Source organism: Dichotomopilus funicola (assembly GCF_033296635.1).
Source record: "Dichotomopilus funicola strain CBS 141.50 unplaced genomic scaffold C8A04scaffold_2, whole genome shotgun sequence".
Lineage (NCBI taxonomy): Eukaryota > Fungi > Ascomycota > Sordariomycetes > Sordariales > Chaetomiaceae > Dichotomopilus > Dichotomopilus funicola.
The window spans coordinates 279,156-300,874 of NW_026944023.1; the positions used below are offsets into that span (position 1 = coordinate 279,156).

Here is a 21,719-nt window from a genome sequence, read left to right on the forward strand (position 1 = left end):
CGCCAGAGACTCAACCAATCATCAACCACAGGCGCAGTATCAAAACACCAATCAAACAAGCGCCATACAGATCCCATCGTCCTTCTATTTCATTCTCATAGATGGGATCGCCACAGTCATCGATCGCCCCATTATTGCCGTGGCGAGAAAAAACGACGAGAACAAAAAAAGAAAAAAACGGCCGACAGCCCACCAGACCTCAGCTAGACAACAAACACACTTAGTCAAAACTAGCTGGGCCCTGGGCGTTCGGATCCGGGTCCGTGTGCAACTCGTAGTAGCTGTAGAACCGCCTCTCCGCCTTGGCCCGGGTCGCCTCATCGAGTTCTGGCAGGCCAGCGCCTTCCTTGGACTGCTTCGCCTTGGTGATGACCGAAACGGATTGGGGTCTGCGATATTTTGGTCAGCGCTGCTCACTCTCAAATGTCGCCCTTAGGGGTTGGTTTGTTTTTCGTCAACTTACCCAAAAAGCTCCCGGTCAACAAGAAGAAACTCCTTCATGGCATTTTTGCCCCCACGCTGCTGCAGGTACCCGAGGTACTGCTGGCCGAGCTCCTGCTTGATCCCGGGTGACAAACGGCTGCGCGAGCTGAGTTCACTAAACACTTTCTTCACCCGCTCGGCATGCTCCGTCTCAACATCGGCCTTGGTCGGCTGCTCCAGCTCGAATTCGAGCCACTTCTGCCAGAAGTGCCGGCTGTCCGCGTACCACTCCACATTCTTGGCAAACGCAGTCCGAGCCTCGTCCACAGAGCCCTTGACCTTCCACAGCAGGAACGCCCACTCCGTGACTAGCGCTGCCTTGGTGAAAATGTCGACGGACGGTGAGTCGATCTGAGCCTTGTACACCTCGATCGCCGCATCCAGGCCGCTCTGCCGCCGCTGGAGGTTCGCCCACGAGACAATCGCCTCGACGCAGTCCGGCAGCTCCATCAGAATCGCCGCGTGGACATCCCGGGCGATGTCGATACGGCCGCTCATCTCCTCAAAGTACGCGAACTGGAGCCGGATGCCCGGCCGACTGATGGGAACAAAAAGCGTAACGGCCCGCAAGTAAATGTTGCGGACCTCTTCCTCCTTGCCCTCCTGCGCCGACATCCACCGGGCGTACCGGAGCCAGAACTCTTCGTAGAGTGAGCACGTGCTCAGACACCTTTCATACAAGGAGATGATCCGCTGGTAGTGGCCCTCAGACTCCTCAAAGTCGAGGTACTTCCTCCAGTTGCTGAGTTGCCGGTGCTCCAGCTCGGTGATGTGGAAGTACGGTCGCGCGATTTCGGCCTCGAACGTCCAACGCTTCGTGGTCTCCTCCTGTGTCTGCTGAAAGACTTGGTAGAACGTGGCGTCAATCTTGGCCCGTATCTCCCTCTCAATCTCCAGATCCGTCTTTTGCACGCCAAACTGTGCTGCTTCGGCTTCCGACTCGGCGCGGTACCGGGCCACGGCGTCCACCGAGGCGATCTCCTCCAAGGGCCTAGAGTGCGCCAATTGCCTGAACCGCTCAAAGTAGCGGGCGTATTGGTGCATGGGGATGTGGATGACGCGGTTGAGGATCGCAAAGATTTTGTCCTGCGCCTCTTGCCTCGTTTCGTACTCCAGATACTTGTCCCAAAATGGGTGGGAGAGGAAGTCTAGGCCGATATGAGAAGCGGCGCGCTCAAATAGCCTGGGGGCCATGTCAGTGCCGAACAAACGGGAAAGGGAGGGGGGGACAGGTAGGGGAGGAAGGGAAAGTCGGGAAGGGTGCGCAAATACAATAGGGGACTTGTGAAAGCGGTGCGATCCATCACAGGAGGCCAAAACTACAACTCCGGGAAACGTGCGCGAACGGGAAGTGAGGACGAGGCCACAAGACACAGAACGCGGTCTGCTGAGCGCAGCAGAGCCCTGGTTTAGATATTGTGAGAGAACGATCCCAGCAGAGGGTGGGCAGCTGCCTTTGGTATCTCTCACCAGGTCCTGGATGACTGTAGATTCGGAGACGTTTCTTGCGTTTCGGCGGGCGGCGCGCGCGGGCCGGTCTCGCAGGTTTTTGCTGCGGGTGAGGAGGTCATGGGGCTGGGGAAGGAAATGGGCCACCTATACTTACTCTCTCACGAGGTGGGGGGTGTGAGTAGTCTCCATCTTGAAAGAACAATACTGTGTCCACAAATCGACGGAGTTGGTGATGCTAGCGCAACCTCTTTCATACACCTAGCCGGATGTCAGGCAAGTCCAGCGACCAGTGCCAGCGATGGATAGACGTACCATTTCGGCCGACTCCGGGCCGGAGATGTTGAATTCGAGGTCGGCATATTTTTTCCAGTACCCGAAGAGCAGCGGGAATTTTAGGAGAAATCGGTCGTATGAGTCGCGAAGGGCCGCCAGCGCTTGGGGGCTCGAATTGCGATTGAGGCCCCCCTCGAGGGCTTCACAGGCCTGAATCAACTTTTCCCAGTTCTCGAAGTTGTCGGTGTTCTCCTCCTGTAGTGTTGACAAGCAGGTGAGCAGAGTATTTCGCGAAAATAATCCCCAAGAGCAGTAAGCACCCGTAGCTACTTACCACTTCGGCATTGAGGCGCTTGATCTCAGCATTCTCCTCGTCCGTGCCCCCAAAGTTGGCGAAATCACCCATCGTAGCGAGCCGAGAATCAACGCGCGGTAGGACCGATTGTGAGATTTGTCGATTGCGTAGTTTCCGTTTGAAATAATATTCTTCGGGTAGTATCCGACGATGCTTCGTGCCGATGCAAGTGTGTTTGTGTGATATAACGAGTTGGAAGATACGTTTTGTCCAGCAAGACACGAGGCTGGGAATCAGGATTGGGAGTTGAAGGTCAAACGCCGATCGCAAAAAAGCAGCCGCTGGCCGCCCTGACGCGCTCTGGCCACTGCCGTGTCAGGGTCTGCACGGGCCACCTGCTTGCTCCAACAAGCAGGCGGTGGGGCACGCCTTATCTAATCAGTTGCGCAGCCATTTAACCAACTTTTTTTCCAATGCTCTTCGATTTTCCCTCCTTCTTCAGGCTGATGATGATTGAATCAATAAACAAACATGATAGGAAGAGGCTGATTTTTCCGGAAACGGAGAGCATGATCTCACCATTGATTACATTCCTGAAGCCGTTCCATACATATAACTTTGTTTATTCCTCTTTTCTCTTCTTGAGTGTTCGCTGGGCCGAGAACGTTAGTTTCGCAGAATCGACTGATATTGGAATTTGCTAAGTTGTTTTGTACCATCACAAATCGAGATATGCATATTTGTCTCGTTTAAAATTTGAATGGTGGACAAAGAAAACCACAGCTGTATTTCGTCTCCTGCTAAAGCCCAGAAGCCTGGTACCTATGCGTGCTTCCGTGAGCTCTCGGGTACCTGCCTCCCAGTTGAACAAGCGTGCTGTTTCTTTTGGTTGCGATCCAAACAACAACCTAGCAGTTGGAAACTTGAACAAACCCTTGGAGTTGCTCGCTCAGATACTCCAGCACCGGGCATCTTCTCCGCACAGTAATATGCAGCTCGGGCCAGAGGTACAGGCGTTGGGGACTCACAAGTGCTGTACATAAGAACGGACGCAGTAAGCACCGGTGACAGGGAGGCGTGGAGCTGAACTGCTGCGGCGCTCCTTGCGGGCAGGCACATCGGGCCACATCAAGTTTCGGCGCATCTTTTGCGAGGGCTGCCCCTCAACCTACATGAATTCCGATGGAAAGAACCAGCAGTTTAACATTTAACCTCCGAGATTGAAACCGAGTGTTCCGAATTCTTTCATACCAACTACCCGCTCTCCTGAAACCAGCAACAGCCGAATAATGAATTGAACCGCAACCTACACGCCATGACCTCTGCTCGTGACCCTCGAAGCAGTGCCCGCATCAACTACATCAATACCTCTCTTAACGGCTAAGCGCGACATGGACTACAACCCCAGTGCGCCGCCCTCGACGGCTCTGTGGCCCGGCCAGGCGCCGTCCCCCGAAAAGTCGAGCCAGATCTTGATCCGCGAATACCCCCATCGAGCCATTGCCATCGCATCGAACTCGCACGCCCTCATCCTCCGGCACAGCACCACAACAAGCGAATCCATTGCGAACGGGTCCCTTGCCTCCGTGGCATCCGGCCGCCAACGCTCAGCTACCTCCGACAATGCGGCTTCGAAGTGCATGGTCGAGTTCTCCTCGACCTCGGAAAAGCTGCTAGCCGACTACCGCCCCCTCACGCCCCGGCCGATCTATGGAACACTCGGGCTCATATCAATCGAGCGAGATGTGTTCCTCTGCGTGATTACCCAGGCCTCGCGGGTCGCAACCCTTCGCCCTGGCGAAACCGTGGAGAAAATCGAGGCTGTGCAGTTCTTCTGCCTCAACTCGGCCGAATATGATGACGTCGTGGCCCTCGATCCCTATGAAATGGATTCGGATGTGTTGCCTCCGTACAGTCAAGGACTGGGTCGGCGGGACGTCCCTATAGAACACCCATGCTTGGAATTACAGAAATTGCTCGGGAATGGGACCTTTTACTATAGCACCGACTTTGACGTCACAAACCGCATGCAAGACAGGTAAGCATAGCCCGGTGAAGCTCCTGGGGTTTGGGGACAATGAGACGCTAACAGTTGCCAGGCCGGCCGATGCTGCGGAATTCGATATAGATAATTTTGACGAATCCTTTCTCTGGAACTCCTACATGATCCGGCCGCTTGTTCTTTTCCGATCACGACTACAAAAACACGAGCGAGACGCGCTGGACGCTTCGAGGATATTGACTTCAGCGATCCGTGGGTTTTGCAGGAGTTGGGCGATACCACAAAGTACAGCACCATTGAGCTCCGGGAGATCGGGACTGCCGTCCTACCTGACTATCATTTCCCGCTTGTCTTGTCGGAGGGCCGGGACGAGGTTTAATTCACGGGGTATTGACGACGATGGGAACGTGGCCAACTTTGTGGAAACGGAAACAACCTACTGGAGTCCCTCTGGAGTGGTGTTCTCCTATGCTCAAGTTCGGGGCTCAGTCCCAGTCTTTTGGGAACAGGCCGCCGGTCTTTTACCCAACCAACAAAAGATCACCGTCACCCGCTCGGCTGAGGGAACACAGCCGGCATTTGACAAACACTTCTCGGAGTTGGAGCAAGCATATGGGGCCGTTCACGTAGTGAACCTCTTGAGCGCTACCAAGCCCGGAGAGTACGAGCTCACCAACCTTTACAGACTTGGCGTGCGAAACTGCCCTCTCAGCCGGCCGGAGGGCGGAAATCAGTCTCGGGATCATGCGCTGTTGCGGGAGACAGAGTATGACTTCCATGCGGAGACCAAAGGGCCCCAGGGGTACGTGGCGGCGAATGAGATCCGTCGGTACATTGAGAACTCGGCCGACGGGTTTGCGTATTATCTTGCGCAAGAGTCTGACGATACTGGGCGCTCGAACGGGAGCATGGACGGCCATAAGAAACGCCGTTATGTTGTCGTGTTACAGCAGGAGGGTGTCTTTCGGACAAACTGCCTAGACTGTCTGGACAGGACAAACCTTATCCAGACCATCATTTCACAAATGGCCGTTGAATCGTTCCTAGGTCACAGAGGAGAAAGAGCCGCGTCCGACTTTTGGTCTCGGCATGCTAACCTGTGGGCCGACAACGGGGATTCTCTATCCAAGATCTATGCCGGCACAGGTGCTCTCAAATCCTCCTTCACTAGGACGGGCAAAATGTCATTGGCTGGTGCTATTGCCGACGTCCGAAAGTCGGCCACCCGGCTATATTATAACAACTTTGCTGACAAGGCCCGCCAAATCACGATCGATACCCTGCTTGGTCGACTGGTCGGTCAAGCGCCCGTGGTCTTATTCGACCCAATCAGCGATTATGTCGCTGGCGAGTTACAAAAGAGAAGTGCCCAGTATTCCACTAGCGAGAAGATTCACATGTAAGTTGTTGTAACAGGAACACCCCCAGGGACAGACAGGCCAAGGATGAACACTGACGTTTGACAGCTTTGTTGGGACCTTCAACCTCAATGGCAAAACAGATGGCATCCATGAAGATTTGTCCCCCTGGCTTCTCCCCCGGGAGCTGGACTCGATCCAGCCGGAGATTATCGCTATTGGGTTTCAAGAAATCGTGGAGCTCAACCCTCAGCAGATCATGAACAGCGATCCGACAAGAAAGCAGGTCTGGGAACAAGCCATCAAAAGGACACTCGACAACCACTATAACCGAGAGGGGGATGAGAACTACGTTTTGCTTCGAAGTGGCCAGCTTGTTGGTGCTGCACTATGCATTTTCGTGAAAGCATCAGTGCTCCACAACATCAAGAACGTGGAAGGGAGTGTTAAAAAGACAGGCATGTCAGGAATGGCTGGTAACAAGGGCGCGGTCGCTATCCGGCTCGACTACGCCAACACACCCATCTGCTTTGTCACGGCCCACTTGGCAGCCGGATTTGCCAACTACGAGGAACGGAACCGGGACTATGCCACCATCGACCAAGGCCTGCATTTCCAACGAAACCGGGGGATTGCTGATCACGACTCGGTTATTTGGTTCGGTGACTTCAACTACCGGGTTGGACTCGGGCTAGAAGCAGCCAAAGATGCGGTCAAGAGACGGGATCTTGGGCGACTGTTTGAAAATGATCAGTTGAACTTGCAGATGGTCGCGGGGCTGTCTTTCCGCTTTTATTCCGAGGCGCGGATCACCTTCATGCCCACCTACAAGTATGATATCGGGTCCGACAACTTCGACAGCTCGTAAGTGCCTTTGACGTGATGAAGTGAAGGGATCATAACTAACAAGTTATTGCAGTGAAAAGGCACGTATCCCAGCCTGGACAGACCGCATTCTCCGCAAAGGGACCAACCTCCGCCAGTTGGCGTACAACTCGGCGCCTCTCCGCTTTTCTGATCACCGGCCGGTTTATGCTGCGTTCGAGTGCATGGTCAACATCGTGAACGAGACGTTACGAGACAAGATCAGCAGGGAGGTCTACGAACGGCGCAAGGCTGAAGTAGGAGGAGACACGGCGAACCTGATCAATACCGAGTCGGACGATGAGGACCTGATTGGGTACGACGCCATCGAGCCCGGCCTACCACCGGCCAGTTCCGACCGGCAGAAGTGGTGGTTAGACAACGGCAAGATGGCCAAGTCATCCATCAGCCCACCCAAACCAGACCATCCCTCATCGCAAGTCATTCTAAACCCGAAGCGGCCCACAAATCCCCATGTACCCACTGATGAACCAGACTGGGTCAGCGTGCCCAGGTCCGAGTCCCGCCTGTCGTCATTCTCGAGCATGTCAAGCTCGCCGTACGAGCATGTGGGCCATTCGACACTCCTCTCCTCGTCGGCTTCAAGCTCGGCGCCTAGGAAGCTGCCGCCACCGTACGATCCATCTGCGTTACCCTCTAAGATTGGGCGAATGCAGATCGGAGAGGACAACAAGAGTTTGCATGGAGACGGAGTGCCTCCTCCCCCTCCGCCTAGGAGGCAGACCGGGATGGGTACTCCAGCAGCGGCAAGTTCGCCAACCCCGTCGGCGCCACAGAACCGAAAGCCAGTGAATAAGACCACCCCGGCTTCATCCGTCGGGCCGGGGCCGGGGCCGGCACCGGCACAAGAGCAATCAACGAAGCAAAAAGCTGCCCCGCCCGTAGCGAAGAAACCTGCCCATCTCGCAGCCCCTATCTCCCCCGCAACCAGCAGCACGGCCAGCTTCACCTCCGACGCGACAGTGCACGGCACGGATGCGCCATCCTTCAATCTTTCCCGTAGTTCAACCACACAACTCACCGGCTCAACACCGGACCTTGTCCGCAGCATGACCTCGTTACCTACCAGTAGGAACGGCAGTGTGCGAGGCCAGAGTCCACCACCACCCCAGCTTCCTCGACGAACCAACACTGCCGCGGGCGCCACGGCGGCGCAGAATAGGATGGCGCCCGCCGGCGGGGTACCGCTGGTCGGGTTAACGAATCGAGGAAGGGATAAGGACACGGAGTGGGAGCGGAAAACGCAGCTGCCGGGTAGGAAACCGACGACCCCGTCTCCGCGCCCAACTCCCCTCGCGCAGCTCACCAAACAGGCGCCGCCTCCACCAGCCTCTAGGAAAGCCCCGGCGGCAGCGGTGGACTTGTTAGGAGATGATGGGGGAATGGATATGGGTGGATGGGAGGCTTTGAAACCCTCATCGTAGGAAGTAGTTAGGGGTGGAAGAAGGGGTCATGATCATGGTCGTTACTTTTGCCGATGGGGTCGTCTGCGCTGAGTTCTGGGGGTTTTTTCGGAGTTGGAACGGGAAATATAGTCGAAAAGCGAGGGGTTCTGTTCTTGCGGCGAATTGGTAGGTGCCAATGGGGTTTAGAAGTCGTTTATTATAGATGAAACCCAGGGTTTACAGACTTCGGGGAACAAGTGATCATACATTGGAGAGGAGATATACTACTTCGTAGTAACGTTATCAGGCGCAGCCATTTGAGTAGCTGGTTAGGTCAGATGGGGGGAAGGAGGGAGTGCGAGGTCGGCAATGAGACGAGAAGGACTCCCAGCTAGCTATATTACAGGTCATTATATCTCCGAAAGGACCGCGAGGTGGGGGTTATCCGGGTGCTGCTTGTTGGAACCCAGGCCCTTCCTTTCAGCAAACAAAACATTAACGGCAGTTGTCTCTACACTATTTGTCGTCTGTGACAATTCTTTGGTGTTTTGAAGAATGCCTCTTTGTAATCCCCCCATCCCACTAGGATGATTTTCGTCGGGTTCACTCCAGATCTCCAGATCCTCCCGATACCCTATCCTCCCGCGCTCGCAGCTTTTTCCCGTTCAAGAACGGGAATTACGTCATTGCACAGCAAACGAAAAGGATACCATGCAACTTGGCGGTGACGGGAACAGTGATGCGGACGCGATGATCCGCTGCGGATAGAGAACTCCACAGCCCTGGACTCTTTCCGGAATCCTGCTTCCGTTCATTTTAACTATCGGAGATTTTTTAAGGTGCTCGAAGTGCGAGGCCTCGACCTGCGAGATTCGGAAAGCCGTGTACACGCGACCTCTGAAACATCATTTCGAGTATTTTTTTCAATCACACCGGCCGCCTCTCACACTTGGAAATGACTCCTCGATCGACCCTGCCCCTTTAACTAGCCAACGTTTGAGACTTTTGTAATTCTTTTTTCTTTCTTTTTTTCTTTCCCTTTCGTTCGTTCTGCCGGGCCGCTTCCCCAGCACCTCATCTCCTCCCGTCGTATTTCTGAGAGCGCTTGTGAACAAACGCCCCACTGGGAACCATGGAAGCCCACTGCCAGCGGCATAACCCGAGGCCCCTGGACGCCGCGCTCCGTCCGACAAGTATACTGTGTAAGCCGGTGTTCAAATCTACGCTAGGCAATTGTCATAGATATCAGTCTGCTCTCGTGCCGCATATCCTAGATTTACCTAGTAGCTCTTCGTAATACAGCCCCATTCATTCCCATTTGGACCGTTTGTCGACGTCGCCGTGGCCGAGACGATCATGTCCGTCCAATTCCCAACAGACCGGAAGGTTTAGTCCAGGGTGGATGGGTGGGTGCCCGTGATGCAACAGGGGTTGCCTCGTCCAGGGGCCTTCGCGGAAAGATTTGCCTGGTCCGCCCTGCCGAGAGCCGGGACACAAGGCGGAGATATGTCGAAAACATGGGGGCGGATGAGCAAAGTGGATGACGCCCCCCTTGGCTGATGGTTCCCCCCATGACCGCTGCCGAGTCCAATGGCGTCCACTCTCTCCCCGCCCCAAACTCGGTTTGCAAAGACAGAACCAGACCGGCGGCACCGAGGTGGTGGTGCAGGAAGCATTGTGCAGTGTGCAGCGAGGGAGAATGCATTGCCAGTGCAGTGCCAATGCAGAGTTGCAGGAGGGTTTGCAGGGAAATTTGCATCGGAATGCAGCAGGTTGTATGTAACTCGGGCAAGGCTAGGAAAGTGGGTTAATGGGGGGTTATGGCAACATTGTTAACGTTAGTGCAGTTGCAATGGGTGGTTCTTTCTTTCCCCTTTCGGATATCCTCTTGAAGTTTCTCGGCAGTCGGTGGTGCGCTCGTGCTTTTTGCCTGTGCGCAATCTTTTTTTTTCGTTTCTCTTTTCTTTCCCCCTTTACTATTATTCTTGGAGGGGTTACTTCGGAAACCTTCGACAACACTGGCGGCCGATTTCTTCATGTCAACTAGAATCCCGCCGACCTCCTCACACTTCACCCTAAGAGAACATCTGAGGTCGAATCCTCGAGTAACCTCAGAATTGTTACCGTTTTCGGTGGTATGACAACCATTTTGAGCCGCTGCAACATCGGTCCGCCAGACCGCCTATTCAGTGACCGCCCAGCGCACACGACATCCCCCGCTCAGCACCTCCTGTCTCCCGCGCCCATCACAAAGGATAATTAAGGTGGTTTGGAAAGGGTCTCTACATTTGAATGGGTGGGCTGCGTAGATCTGTTTTCTGGAGGGCATGGTTGCCACCGTATCTGCCCCTTCCCGGTAACACGACCACAGGCTGTTCACGAAGTGAAAGAGGAACGGGTGAGGGAACGGGACGAAGAACGTACGCGCTGGAAGAGCAATTCGATATTGCCACTGCCGAGTGTGGTTTGCTGGCTGTCGCATTGCTCGGAGGGTTCGAATAGGCGACTCGGCCAAGGCGGATTGCTTCAACTCCCAATCCCATTCAAGAGGTTTTCTTGGGCTTCCTTTACCTCTTCAACAGCCCGTCTGCCCAACCCCGTGGCCTTTCCCTTTCGATCACTAGTTTCGGCCCCGTTGGTCGACACATCAAAAAGTGCCGAGCACGGACCGGCGATCGCCGAGGCGGACAGGAGCCGTACCGCGTCCTTTCCCAGAACCCAAAGGCAAGTCACGCGACGATAGCCTCGACCACGCTTGTAATCATATTCCCCATTCCAAACAACCTCGAGCACCGACGCCATGGATCCCTCAACCATCGCGTCGCCTCAGAGCCTACCGACGCAGCCAAGCCCCCCGTTCATGGCTCTCTCCGATTTCATGGCCCAGGCTACACCGGGTTCCGATACCACGAACGCTTCCGATAAGCCACCGTCGCCGAGAGATGATCCGGCGCCCGCAGGAAGAGTGGAGGATTCTGAGCAAAACACCCCATCACCGAGCGAAACACGGCCAGAAACATCTGTGGAGGTACACGCCGAAACACCATGTTGGGCTTCCCGAGAAACACGATCTCGAGACGCACAACCACGGCCGTCAACACAGAAAGATGACACCCCACCGCCAACCGACTGGCTCGCAACCCGCCAACAACTCCTCCCCCGAAAAAGCCAAGGGAAAAAGGGCGACTGGATTCGTGGTTGGAGCCAGGCGGTGAGCAACCACGGCGAGGAAACCTATTGTGGCTGCTCTGAACCCATCGAGAACGGCACCGGCTTCACTCGCGGTCGCAAGCCCAAGACTAGTACTCAGCTCGCCGACAACGTGCGCGCCATTCTCCAGCGCACTGCCTCACCTTCCTCATCAACCCACAAAACAAAACCTTCCACCCCCGGCACGCCAGCGGACCCTGAAGTATGCCGTCAATGCCTTCGCCCACCATCACCGCCCCTCAGCGCAAGAGGCTCACCCTCTCGTCGGGCGGCCGACCGCCTCGGTCCCCCCTTCCTCCCCGGCACACTGACCAAACGCTTCAGCGAGCTGTTTCTGCGCGTGCGCAACAGTCGCTCTTCGTCTCCTCCCCCAGGGGCGGTAAAGTCAACAGCCCGTCGTGCCAAAAACACACCCGATCCCGAACCCGAGGCCCCCTGGCCCGAGGAGTGCCAGCCACGTTGGGCGGCAACAGGGCCGGGCCACAAACGGCTGCTAGTCCGCCCATCGAGCCAGCCCGTTTCTGCGCCCGTACAGGGCACAGGCGCCGTGAAAAATGTTAAATCGGGAAGAGTACGGGCCAGTGGAGACGGGGGTGGTCGTAGCTGGTTTTCCAAGGGACATTCGCGATCCAGAACAAAGGGAAGCTTCCTTCCCACAACAAGCATGGGGGTAAGAGCGCCAATATCACCACCATCATCATCCTCCGACGATATCGACGGAATCAGCGACTCCGACGTCGAAGGGCCACGTATGCCGGGCTTGTCGAGAAGTATGTCGCGCTTACAAAGGGCTGCCGCGATGTTACAACGCGCGACGACACGGTCAAAGGATTAGGGGGCTGGGCTCGCCGCGTCCGTTAGGAGAAGTGTACCTCTACTTACAGAAACGTTGTCCTGTAAGGCTGTGTGGGCGGATAGATCGAGAGGGCAAGGCATCAGCGCGTACGACAAGGGACATAACTTCCTCTGTCTCTCTGGGCACAGGTCACTCGTGGCGTGGTGCGGTGGCCCAATCCCCTTGTGAGGTGTCATGCATGGAGATCCTGCCCTCAACCAACTCGATCACCCATCAGAAATCCATACCTCATGAGTATTTTAAAAGCGCCACGCGAGGCGCCCCATAGCCTCAGCAAAGGCCGTCCGAGCTTGGAAGTGCTGCGTATGCTCAACATTGTCCTTCGCACGCTAGTCACGCAAGACACGCTAGTCCGTTCAGCTTAGGCCGATTAAGCAGGAAAAGGCCAACCACAACACTTGCCCAGCTTAGGATACCTGCTTCGACGGCCCACCTCGAGCCCTGCAGAGCGGGTGAACACTGTACATACCAAGCCCATCCTTTCTCCAGGTGAAGCCTACGGGCTGAATATCCCGCCGGTCTACTTGAGAAGATTGAACACACGCGGTTGGGAATCCCGAGGTACAGGAATCGCCTGCATAATTCATCGCCACGCCAGACGGCGTAGCGCTTGGAGCGAGCGAAGCAGCCAGACCTCTTAAAGGAAAACCACTGTGGGCAGAGGAGAAAAGGAACGGCTAACGGGAAAGCTTGTTGAACTGTTCTCCTCGTTTCAACGCTCTGACGAAATAAAAGATAGAATTAATAGTAGTATTGTTAACCGAAAACCCTTCCAACTTTTACATTGCCCATCTTCCTTGTTAATGTTCCGCGTGTGTGTGTGCTGTAGTCAACCAGGCCTCAAGCGTATGTACCTAAATATCTAGAGGTCTTTATCCTTCCAGTAGTGAGAGCAACTTGCTTGCATAAGTCAAAGAAAAACCTACAACCGATTGCCTGAAAATCACATTATATGACGCCGGATTCGCCTTCGGAGCTTCGGTGAAATCAAGTCACAATTGTTGGTAGGAACATGAGAATATAATAACAACAACAAACAGGCAACTAGGTACGTCAAACCACTACTTTTGCCCTTCTTTCCAACAAAGGTGACTTGATAATCAAAACCAGTCAGCCCCATGGCTCATAGCCAGGTCACAAAAATAGATAAACCCTTTCGTTTAAAGTCCAAGCCCAGCTGCCGTAACCCGTCCAAGAAAACATATGGGGAAGATTGTGGTCCCTTGCCTCCAAAATGGCAACGTACAGAGTAGTTTACGCCCAACACACCCGGCAAACGGTAAAAGCACCCATAGCAAGCAAGGTCGAGGGAGACTGATGGTTTCCTATATATGTTTCCACTCAAGTCATCCACGCCTTGATAGGGCCTACCTGGACCCATTATCTCGGCTGGAAGAAACAAAGGAGAATATGGGTAATATCGGGTCACAGTGGGACGCAGCAAAGAGTCATCAAGTGTGTGAGTTGTGTGTGTATTTGTCTCTCAGGCCCAGAAAGGGCCGATCACTAGTGGGGTTTTTCTTTAATTTGGGTTGTGTTGTTTGGGTTGTGTTTCCGTGCTTTCACATCACCCCCCAAAAAGAGATAGGACAACTCGACAACTCGTGAAAGAAGTCTGGTCCCACCCAGGGGTAGGAAGTAGCAGGTTCAGAGCAAAAGAAAAAGAAAGGGAAAAAACGACGTGGGAAAAAAAAGACGAGACGAGAGGGATAACCGACAGGACAAAACAAAAAGGGAAAATCCACCTCCCCAACCTCCATCATCGCCCCGGTCCTCCTGCATATCAAGCTTCCTCCCTTGTCCCCCCGTTGACTGTTAGATCACCGAGTACTCCCCCCAGCGCGCGTCGAAGATCCGACATCTTCGTTTGCTTTTAAGCTAACCGAAGGGATCACAACCCGTGACGTAGCCGAAATCGAGCTGGCTAGGTTCGTGAGTCGAGCCGCCCTTGGAGCTGGTCCGGCTTCGACAAAAACGGGACCGCAAATCAAGGGAGGCGCGTCACAACGTATGGTGACTAGCGATCAGGCGGGGGATGTAGGAGGAGCAACTACCACATATGCTTACTGTTGCTCCGGCGCGGGGTCTTCCGTGGGGGGACCGTCCTCGACCTTGGGCAACGCATCAGCAGTCTTCTCCTCCTTCTGGGCGTCAGCGCCACCCTCGGGCTCGCCGTTGTCAGACGAGGTCCAGAGGGTGAGGTTGTCGCGCAGCAGTTGCATGATGAGGGTGCTATCGCGGTACGACTCCTCGGAGAGCGAGTCAAGCTCGGCAATGGCGTCGTCAAAGGCCTGCTTAGCCAAGTGGCAAGCGCGGTCGGGGGAGTTGAGGATTTCGTAGTAGAACACCGAAAAGTTAAGGGCGAGACCCAGGCGGATGGGGTGAGTGGGGGTCAGCTCGGTCTGCGCAACATCGGTGGCGCTCTGCGTGAATAGAACCGTTAGCGCATCATTTCCCGTTTTTATTTTCCTTTGACCACATGATGCCACAAAATGGTCACTGTAATTTTGTACGGCAAGAATCCCATCATACCTTGTAAGCCTCGTGAGCGGCAGTGGCGGCAACCTTGCGCTTCTCGCCAGAGGCGAACTCGGCGAGGTAACGGTGGTAATCACCCTTCCTGCAAACGAAGAACCCGGTCAGTCGAATTGAAACAATTACACGCCATCAGTTGAGATCAACGTAGCTTGAAGAAACGCACATCTTGTGATAGAAAACCTTAGACTCGCCCGAAGCAGCGTTGGGGATGAGAGCGTCGTCGAGAACGTCGAGGACATCCTCGCAGACCTTCTCGAGCTCCGTCTCGATCTTCTGGCGGTAGTCGCGAATGGTGCCGACATGCTTATCGGCGCCCTTGGACTCCTCCTTCTGCTCGATCGAGGAGATGATACGCCAGCTGGCACGGCGGGTACCAACCACGTTCTTGTAGGCGACCGACAGAAGGTTGCGCTCGTCAACCGTAAGCTCACCGCCGAGCTTGGCGACCTCCTTCATGTAAGTAACCATCTCATCGTAGCGCTCGGCCTGCTCGCACAGGCGGGCGAGGAAAGTCTTGCTGTGGTTTCGAAAAGTTTCCGGTTAGCTTGCCTGTTCATGATTCATCTCGTCGTCGGAAAACGGGCTTAACAAACCTATCCCGCTGTAGGGAACCATGAGATGTTAGCCATTGACAATACAAATGGAGGGGTAAATGCGCGGAAAGCAAGGTTGCGGTTGCTGGATCGCAGCGCGGCCCGCGCTCGCTATCGCAGCCAAGCGAGCCGTATCGCGCAAGGGGAGGGGAAGGCAGCGGGGAACACGGCGAAGGTGTGCACATACCTCGTTGGCCATTTTTGTGGTATTCTGCGGTGTTGATAGATTGTAGGAGATTTATGGTGGGTTTATGGATGGGGAAGCGTCGGTATGCGCGCGAGTAAGAGTGTGTGGAAGGGAAAAGGAAAATGGTTGTTGTGGGAAGGTTGTTTTGTTGTTTTCGGATGGTAGTTTGAGGGCTCCGAGCGATGTGTTGAGCAAAGAGACTTGTTGGACCGGAGAGGGCTCCCCCTCACTGGGCAAGTCCCGGCTGGGCCTGGGGCCCCCTGTTTTGCTGTGCAGCGGCCGAATGAAACCCACGGTTTGCGCGTTAGCACGTGACGCCCAGGCCAGCTTATTTCCCAGTAAAATGGGAGTCCCGCTCTAACAAGCTTCCTCGCTGGCACGCGGGCACAGCTGGGTCTGTGACCCCACCTTCGGGATCGCTGTTGAACGTGAGCAGGTGGAGGTTGTCATTTTACACCCATTTGATGGGACTTCGCGATTGTAATTTTCGCGGCCCCTGACTGTGGTGAAGGGAGTTAGTTGAATAACCCAGCGATTTGGAATTTCTCGACAGCGTTTACACTAGAATAATTCACCCTCAATCGCCGAATTGTCAACACCGTTTCCATACACCGAACGAAGGCATGGGCACCAGAAAGTCAGGGTCGCTAAAACCGATTGTTCTCGACCAATCTACCCCCGCTCGTCGATGTGTGTTATCCAACCTTGCCGCCCACGCCATTCGCCTTGGACTTCCAACACAACCTCAACTCGCAGAGCAGCAAGCTGATGAGAGGAGGGGCAGGCAGGCACACTGCACGTCACATCCAGTTATTCTCTTCAACCAGACCAGCCCGGAATGAGAGACGGCCAAACAGCCGCTGAGCTTCTTCCTCAACCAACTTTTCCAGGCGGATCGGCGACATGTTCTGTTCTTATCATCTGGGGCTGACTTGGTCACACCCAGCTAGGGAACCTCGAGTCTCGTGCCCCGTTTGATTTTTTATTTCTTTTCTTTTTTGGTTGTGCTCACTGACAGGTGGCTCCAGGCAACGCAACCCTTGCTCAGCTTTCCTGTCTGATTAACTGAACATGAATCTCTTGCCCTTGTCCACATCCGCACTGTCCGTTGTGTTCTTTATACTACACCTTCCCAAACTTGGGAAAACTGATGAGCCTTATTTATACGAACAAATCTCCCGGACTATGGAATCCGTTTGCAAGGCGGGGGGTCGGTAACACAAAAAATGTCGACAGAACGAAACCCCAACCAAATCCCACTCAAATTCCACGGTCGGCCAAAGCATGTGGGGTTGAACAGCGCACACCATGGAAGCGGCTAGAATGCCGCGAGGCTCAGCGGGAGGTCGTCCATCGGTCGGCACCCGGCGATGGGAGCCAAGAAGCCCCGCCGAATTGTCAACCAACGGCATGCAGCAGCCGCAGCCGCAGCACCTCCTGTCCTCGCAGTCAGTGACTCTTTCTCTCCCGCGCGCAAGCCAACTGTCGTGACGCCCCTGCTTCCCGCATTGCGCGCGTGGGCAGAAGCTCAAAACGGGAGGGCCACTTTTCATTATGTCTGGGTCACAAACGGGCCTGGGAACTTGGTTTGTGTTGCGCCCGGTCTTGCACAGCCTCACTCTCTCAACGGGCAGCCTGTTGAAGAAGAGGGGTCATTCATCCATCCATCATATCTAATTTCCCCTCATTTCTCTGAGACTGGGCGCAAGCAAGATGAAAGAAGAAAAAATAGTCCGATCCCATGGCTCCAATCCCATCTCCCATCCCACGAGGTTGTGTTGGAGGGTTTTCCCCGACCCAATCAGCACCAAGCTTGCCAGCCGAGTCTGGAAGAAGCTCAGCTCGGCCCTTGCCTGAAGTGTCACGCGCTGGCTTTAAACCCACAAATCTCATCAATTTCACGCGCGATCACTCCCGGCAAGGAAGATATGTATGTTCCTCTTGTAAAACAGGTGGAAACCTAGATGAATATCCTCATCAGGAGCAACCTCACCATCGACCCTTCACCGGTTTGGGTTCTTGTCGGATCTTTGAACCGAAGCTGAGGAGTTTGGACCTCCCTGAGTTGCACAAAGCACATTTTGCCTTTCTTGAATGCATATGCCGGAAGGAGTTGAGGTCAAGTTGGGATGAAATGCACGCCATGTAAATGCTTCATAGCTATGTCATAGCTAACGTCAACGTATGCTTCGGAAACTTCGTAAAACTGTGAAATTCTTATCGAGGACAACATCCGCGCCGGAGGAACCAATGTCATAGATACCGAGTAATTACTCCAACCGCAAACGCCATGCCAATAACTATCGCCAAACCCAACCCTCATCATCATGCGCTAGCAGAACTAGGCCAAAGTATGCTAGAAAAACCGTCCAGTCCCAAAAACGTGACGAAAAAAATTATAAATCTCGCCCCTGATCCTCAAGCTCGTCGGCCGCCGTCAAATTGTATTTATCCCGACCCCAATCCATTGGATCTCCTCCCGGCACACACAAGCCCAGCCTCCAGAAGTAATCGCGGTGGGCGAAAAACAGCTGCCACAACTTCAGCCGGCTTGGGAACGAGCCCCAGGCAAGCGCCGCTGCCGCGCGCTCCTCCTTGTTCATTCCCTGCTCTTGCTTGGGTCGGTTCTTGAGCCCGATCATCCAGCTCAGCCAGTCCTCCATATCGGCCGCGGCCATGCATTCCGGGTCGTTGTCCCCGTAACATAACCTGAGATCATCAAATGCCGGCTGGGGGTCAGCCTTGGTGATATACACCTCTCCGGCATGCGAGCGATAGCCCCACTCGGTCAGCGGTAGGAGCGGCACTGGGTCGCCAACGTGCGTGACCCGGCGGAAAGAAAAGCCGTCCTCTCTAATCGGGTCCAGCAGCTTGAAGGCGCGGTCGATGTAGTCGGCCAGTTTCTGGTTGCCCACTCGGGGCTCGCCAAACGTCGTGACCAACACATCATGCCATCCCAAACCCAGACGCAACTCCAACGCCGCGAGAGCCGCCACTGCCCCGCCTAGGCTGTGCCCGATCAAGTGCACCTTGTATCCTGGATATTTCTCGCGGGCTTCCTTGAGCGCGGGAACGACGATCTCCCTAGCGTTCCGCCAAGACGCCATGAAACCCATATGCACCGTACAGTTGTCACACTTGCCGTCGTGATTCTCGTCCCCGTCCCCATCACCACCGCCAGGGGGTGCCGGGTACGGCACATACTCCTGCGGCACAGTGCTCAAGTCTATGACCGTGTTCGTAACGCTGTACGTGCCACGGAAGGCCACCACGATCTCCTTCCGCCCAGCCTCGTCTTCCTCCTTCTCCTTCAACTCCCCATCATCAGTCCCGGGGTGCTGCCCATGATCCACCGCGATATATCCACAACTATCACTCAGTAGGACACCGGTATTCCAGGTGCGGATGAGACGCAGCGAAGGAAACTCGCCACAGCGTGAGGGGCACGAAAAGGGCGGTGATAATCCCGAAAATGTGCCGACGCAGTACGCGATGTCAACCAGGCGTGATGCGCGCTCTAGGGAAGCGAAGAGAGAGTGAGAGACGCCAGTTTGACGATGGTCATCACCGTTGGATTGGGAGAGTGGGTGCTGCTGTTGTTCTTGTTGTTGTTGCCGTTTCAGATGCTGCGTGTAACCGAGAGGTGATGAAGGGTCGGGTGGCAAGTCGTCGGGTATGGGTATTGGCTCGGACGCGACGGCGGCGAGGAGAGGTAAAAGGGAGATCAAGGTGAGATTGTTGAGGAAGCGCATGATAGTGGATATAGGATTCGTGAAAGGTAGAGAGGTGGGAGAGCGTGAGCAGGAATTGCTGGCGGCTACGAAAGGAGAGAAGGCGAAGTGATGTATGAAACCGCAAGACGTGTAGGTCGACTCAGCAAATCATGATCAATGCATAGCCCTCTAGGCGGTAGCGGGCAGGTCGTGTGACCCTGACTGTTCGCCAAGCAGGGGGGTTTTTTCTGACTCCCAAAGAGGATCGAAATGGAAGAGACGACTCAAAAATATGTCTTGAACTCAAAGTGTCGGGCTTTCGAGATGTCTCCTCTTTCATTAGGTGGGTGTTTGGAGGAGGGGAAATTCTTTGAGTTTGTTGGGGATCATGGGCTGAGAAGTTGGTCGTGGCGGAAGGATGTGCCCCAGATCTTGGCGTTGCCCCTGCAGGTGGCCTTGGCGGCTGACATGGGGTGCATGTGGTCCCACAGTGTTGGTCCCCGCAGGGATCGCTCGCCGTTTCAACATCAAAAACGCATGAGTTTTCTTTCACAATCGACGCTGCGGACTCAACTGGAATGCTTGTCTCATTTCTTAACGGGATCAAAGATATTTATGACCCCCAAATAACCCTCACTCTGTTTGCCCTTAGCCCTCGTCGCGAGGTCTGCACCTAAAACAACCAGACATGGCCCTGTGTCCCGCGCGTTCTTCCACTTCTAAAACTCGAACCTCATTAATATCCCGTGTTTCCAAAGAACTCGGGACCGGCCCACCAATCATTTTAGTTTGGCGTCGGCTCCAAACTGGTGAATTCAGCGGCCAGGACGCTGGGCTTTGCTGAACAGGCGTGGCCTGCGCCGCGGCTGTCATTCTTTGTACTGGTGGAGCACTGAAGGTTGGGTTCGACCCAGCCGGCAGCCTCATACGGGACGTTCCTTCAGATCGATTAGTAACAACACACTTAGAACTAAGTACGGTCCCCGGTTCACCTACTGATCCTCGAGCGGACAGACCCTCTCAATCAAGGTGAGGGTGCCCTCCGACCAGATGAACTCGACCAGTTTGTTCTCACAGGCGTAACGCGGGGTGCTACCCTTGGGGCCGACGTTGACAGAGGTCTCGTTGAAGTGACATTTGGTGATAATATAAGGCATCACCTTCTCGTCGGCGTAGTCAAAGTCGATGGTGGCAGACTGGTTGTTGCCGGGCTTCGGGGTCCATATCTGGAAATTCTTGACCACGAACTCCTCAGGCCGGACGCAGAATTGGACGTTGTGAGTGCTACTAGAGAAAGGTAGAGGAATCTTGTGTTTGGGAATGGCAACGGCAAACTGGGCCGCAGCCACGAGCGCGAGGACGAAGCGAAGCATCACGGTGGCGCGTGACGGAAATTGGCCGTATAGGTGAGAGGAGATCGGAGTACTTTGGGTAAGGTAACTACTGCGGGTGACTTGGACAGTTTAGGTTGCGTAGAATGAACGAGTGTCGGATTTCAGGGGGAAATCACAGCAGCGGTCGGATGGACAGCTTTTATGTTAGGTCGGCTTGGTTTTGGTGCGGCCGTTCCACAAAGGCGTACAAACACAACACAGTACCTGCGTAGGGACCGGTTTCTAGGTATGTACAGTTTGGATCTGACTCCTACGTTACTCTGCAGCACCCGGATCAGGCCAGTTTGCCCGAGTCGGACGAAAACCGTCGAGTGACCTCCGCGGCGCTACTTATCTACTCACGTCATCAGCTGAGCTAGACAGTAAAATGTTCTCTTTTTCCACTCCTTTCTCACCTATTTCCGTCTTTTCTTCTGTAGGCAACCCACCGTGTATTTCTAAATACGGGGTCTAAAATCTAGAATCCGCCCAAACATCCAAGATATGCACCATCATGACAATAGCGGGCAGATCAGACCCTCGACCTTCTGAATTAGCATTAATGGGCAAGTAGTCTACCACATTACTTTCATCAAAGGCGGGAACAAACAGGCAAACTTCTAGCAACCTTGCCGGGAAACAGTCATATATGGGCGGGGGGCACAGGGGCTTAGTCTCAACCTGGCTCGGTTAAGGGAAACCTGAGCGTACCTGTCCTACGCTGTGTTGACCGCTCTCACCGAAGCGGCATGTACGCAAGCGGTTGAGGGACACGCAACAAGTCGTCCCCGGCGCTGTAAAGGACCGAGGCTGACGCAACTATAGATAATCTAACACTTAATGAGGAGAATACGAGACTGGCGGCTATAACCTACAACCTGTGTTAATTGCCTTTGTTTGTACAACAATAAACCCAAGGACAACGGTATGTCCCTAGAGTGCCTCGATGTATCTCGCTGATGCAATTGAGATTTCGCCGACCACATGACCGAACCAAAGTGGCGAGCTGTGTCCTGTTTCACGATGATGCAGGTGCGGTCCCGGAGGGTACCTTACATGAGCTCGGCACGCGGGCTCAACTTCACAATATAACTTGCCATGGGGGTCAGAGCATCG

At 54.6% G+C, this 21,719-nt stretch overlaps 6 protein-coding genes across 6 annotated transcripts; 2 read left to right on the plus strand and 4 right to left on the minus strand.

The window, feature by feature from the left end:
• Positions 1-220: 220 nt before the first annotated feature.
• C8A04DRAFT_24211 (uncharacterized protein) lies at positions 221-2,614 on the minus strand (the record flags this gene model as incomplete). Its single annotated transcript, XM_062779029.1, has 5 exons — positions 221-389; positions 464-1,666; positions 2,090-2,193; positions 2,248-2,463; positions 2,543-2,614. 5 exons carry the CDS (start codon positions 2,612-2,614, stop codon positions 221-223), a joined length of 1,764 nt encoding a protein of 587 aa, XP_062641035.1.
• A 1,280-nt stretch (positions 2,615-3,894) lies between these two features.
• C8A04DRAFT_33815 (phosphatidylinositol-3-/phosphoinositide 5-phosphatase) lies at positions 3,895-8,172 on the plus strand (the record flags this gene model as incomplete). The annotated part of the gene is made up of 4 exons (XM_062782613.1): positions 3,895-4,541; positions 4,603-5,904; positions 5,972-6,727; positions 6,783-8,172. 4 exons carry the CDS (start codon positions 3,895-3,897, stop codon positions 8,170-8,172), a joined length of 4,095 nt encoding a protein of 1,364 aa, XP_062641036.1.
• Positions 8,173-10,933: 2,761 nt separating this feature from the next.
• Positions 10,934-12,178, plus strand: C8A04DRAFT_24213 (uncharacterized protein; the record flags this gene model as incomplete). Its single annotated transcript, XM_062779030.1, has 1 exon — positions 10,934-12,178. The coding sequence occupies one exon, from the start codon at positions 10,934-10,936 to the stop codon at positions 12,176-12,178; it is 1,245 nt and encodes a 414-aa protein (XP_062641037.1).
• Positions 12,179-14,262: 2,084 nt separating this feature from the next.
• Positions 14,263-15,529, minus strand: C8A04DRAFT_33816 (14-3-3 domain-containing protein; the record flags this gene model as incomplete). The annotated part of the gene is made up of 4 exons (XM_062782614.1): positions 14,263-14,622; positions 14,732-14,819; positions 14,901-15,250; positions 15,518-15,529. The coding sequence occupies 4 exons, from the start codon at positions 15,527-15,529 to the stop codon at positions 14,263-14,265; spliced, it is 810 nt and encodes a 269-aa protein (XP_062641038.1).
• Positions 15,530-17,913: 2,384 nt separating this feature from the next.
• Positions 17,914-19,269, minus strand: C8A04DRAFT_33817 (triacylglycerol lipase; the record flags this gene model as incomplete). The annotated part of the gene is made up of 1 exon (XM_062782615.1): positions 17,914-19,269. One exon carries the CDS (start codon positions 19,267-19,269, stop codon positions 17,914-17,916), a length of 1,356 nt encoding a protein of 451 aa, XP_062641039.1.
• A 745-nt stretch (positions 19,270-20,014) lies between these two features.
• Positions 20,015-20,603, minus strand: C8A04DRAFT_24216 (uncharacterized protein; the record flags this gene model as incomplete). The annotated part of the gene is made up of 2 exons (XM_062779031.1): positions 20,015-20,168; positions 20,227-20,603. The coding sequence occupies 2 exons, from the start codon at positions 20,601-20,603 to the stop codon at positions 20,015-20,017; spliced, it is 531 nt and encodes a 176-aa protein (XP_062641040.1).
• Positions 20,604-21,719: the final 1,116 nt, after the last annotated feature.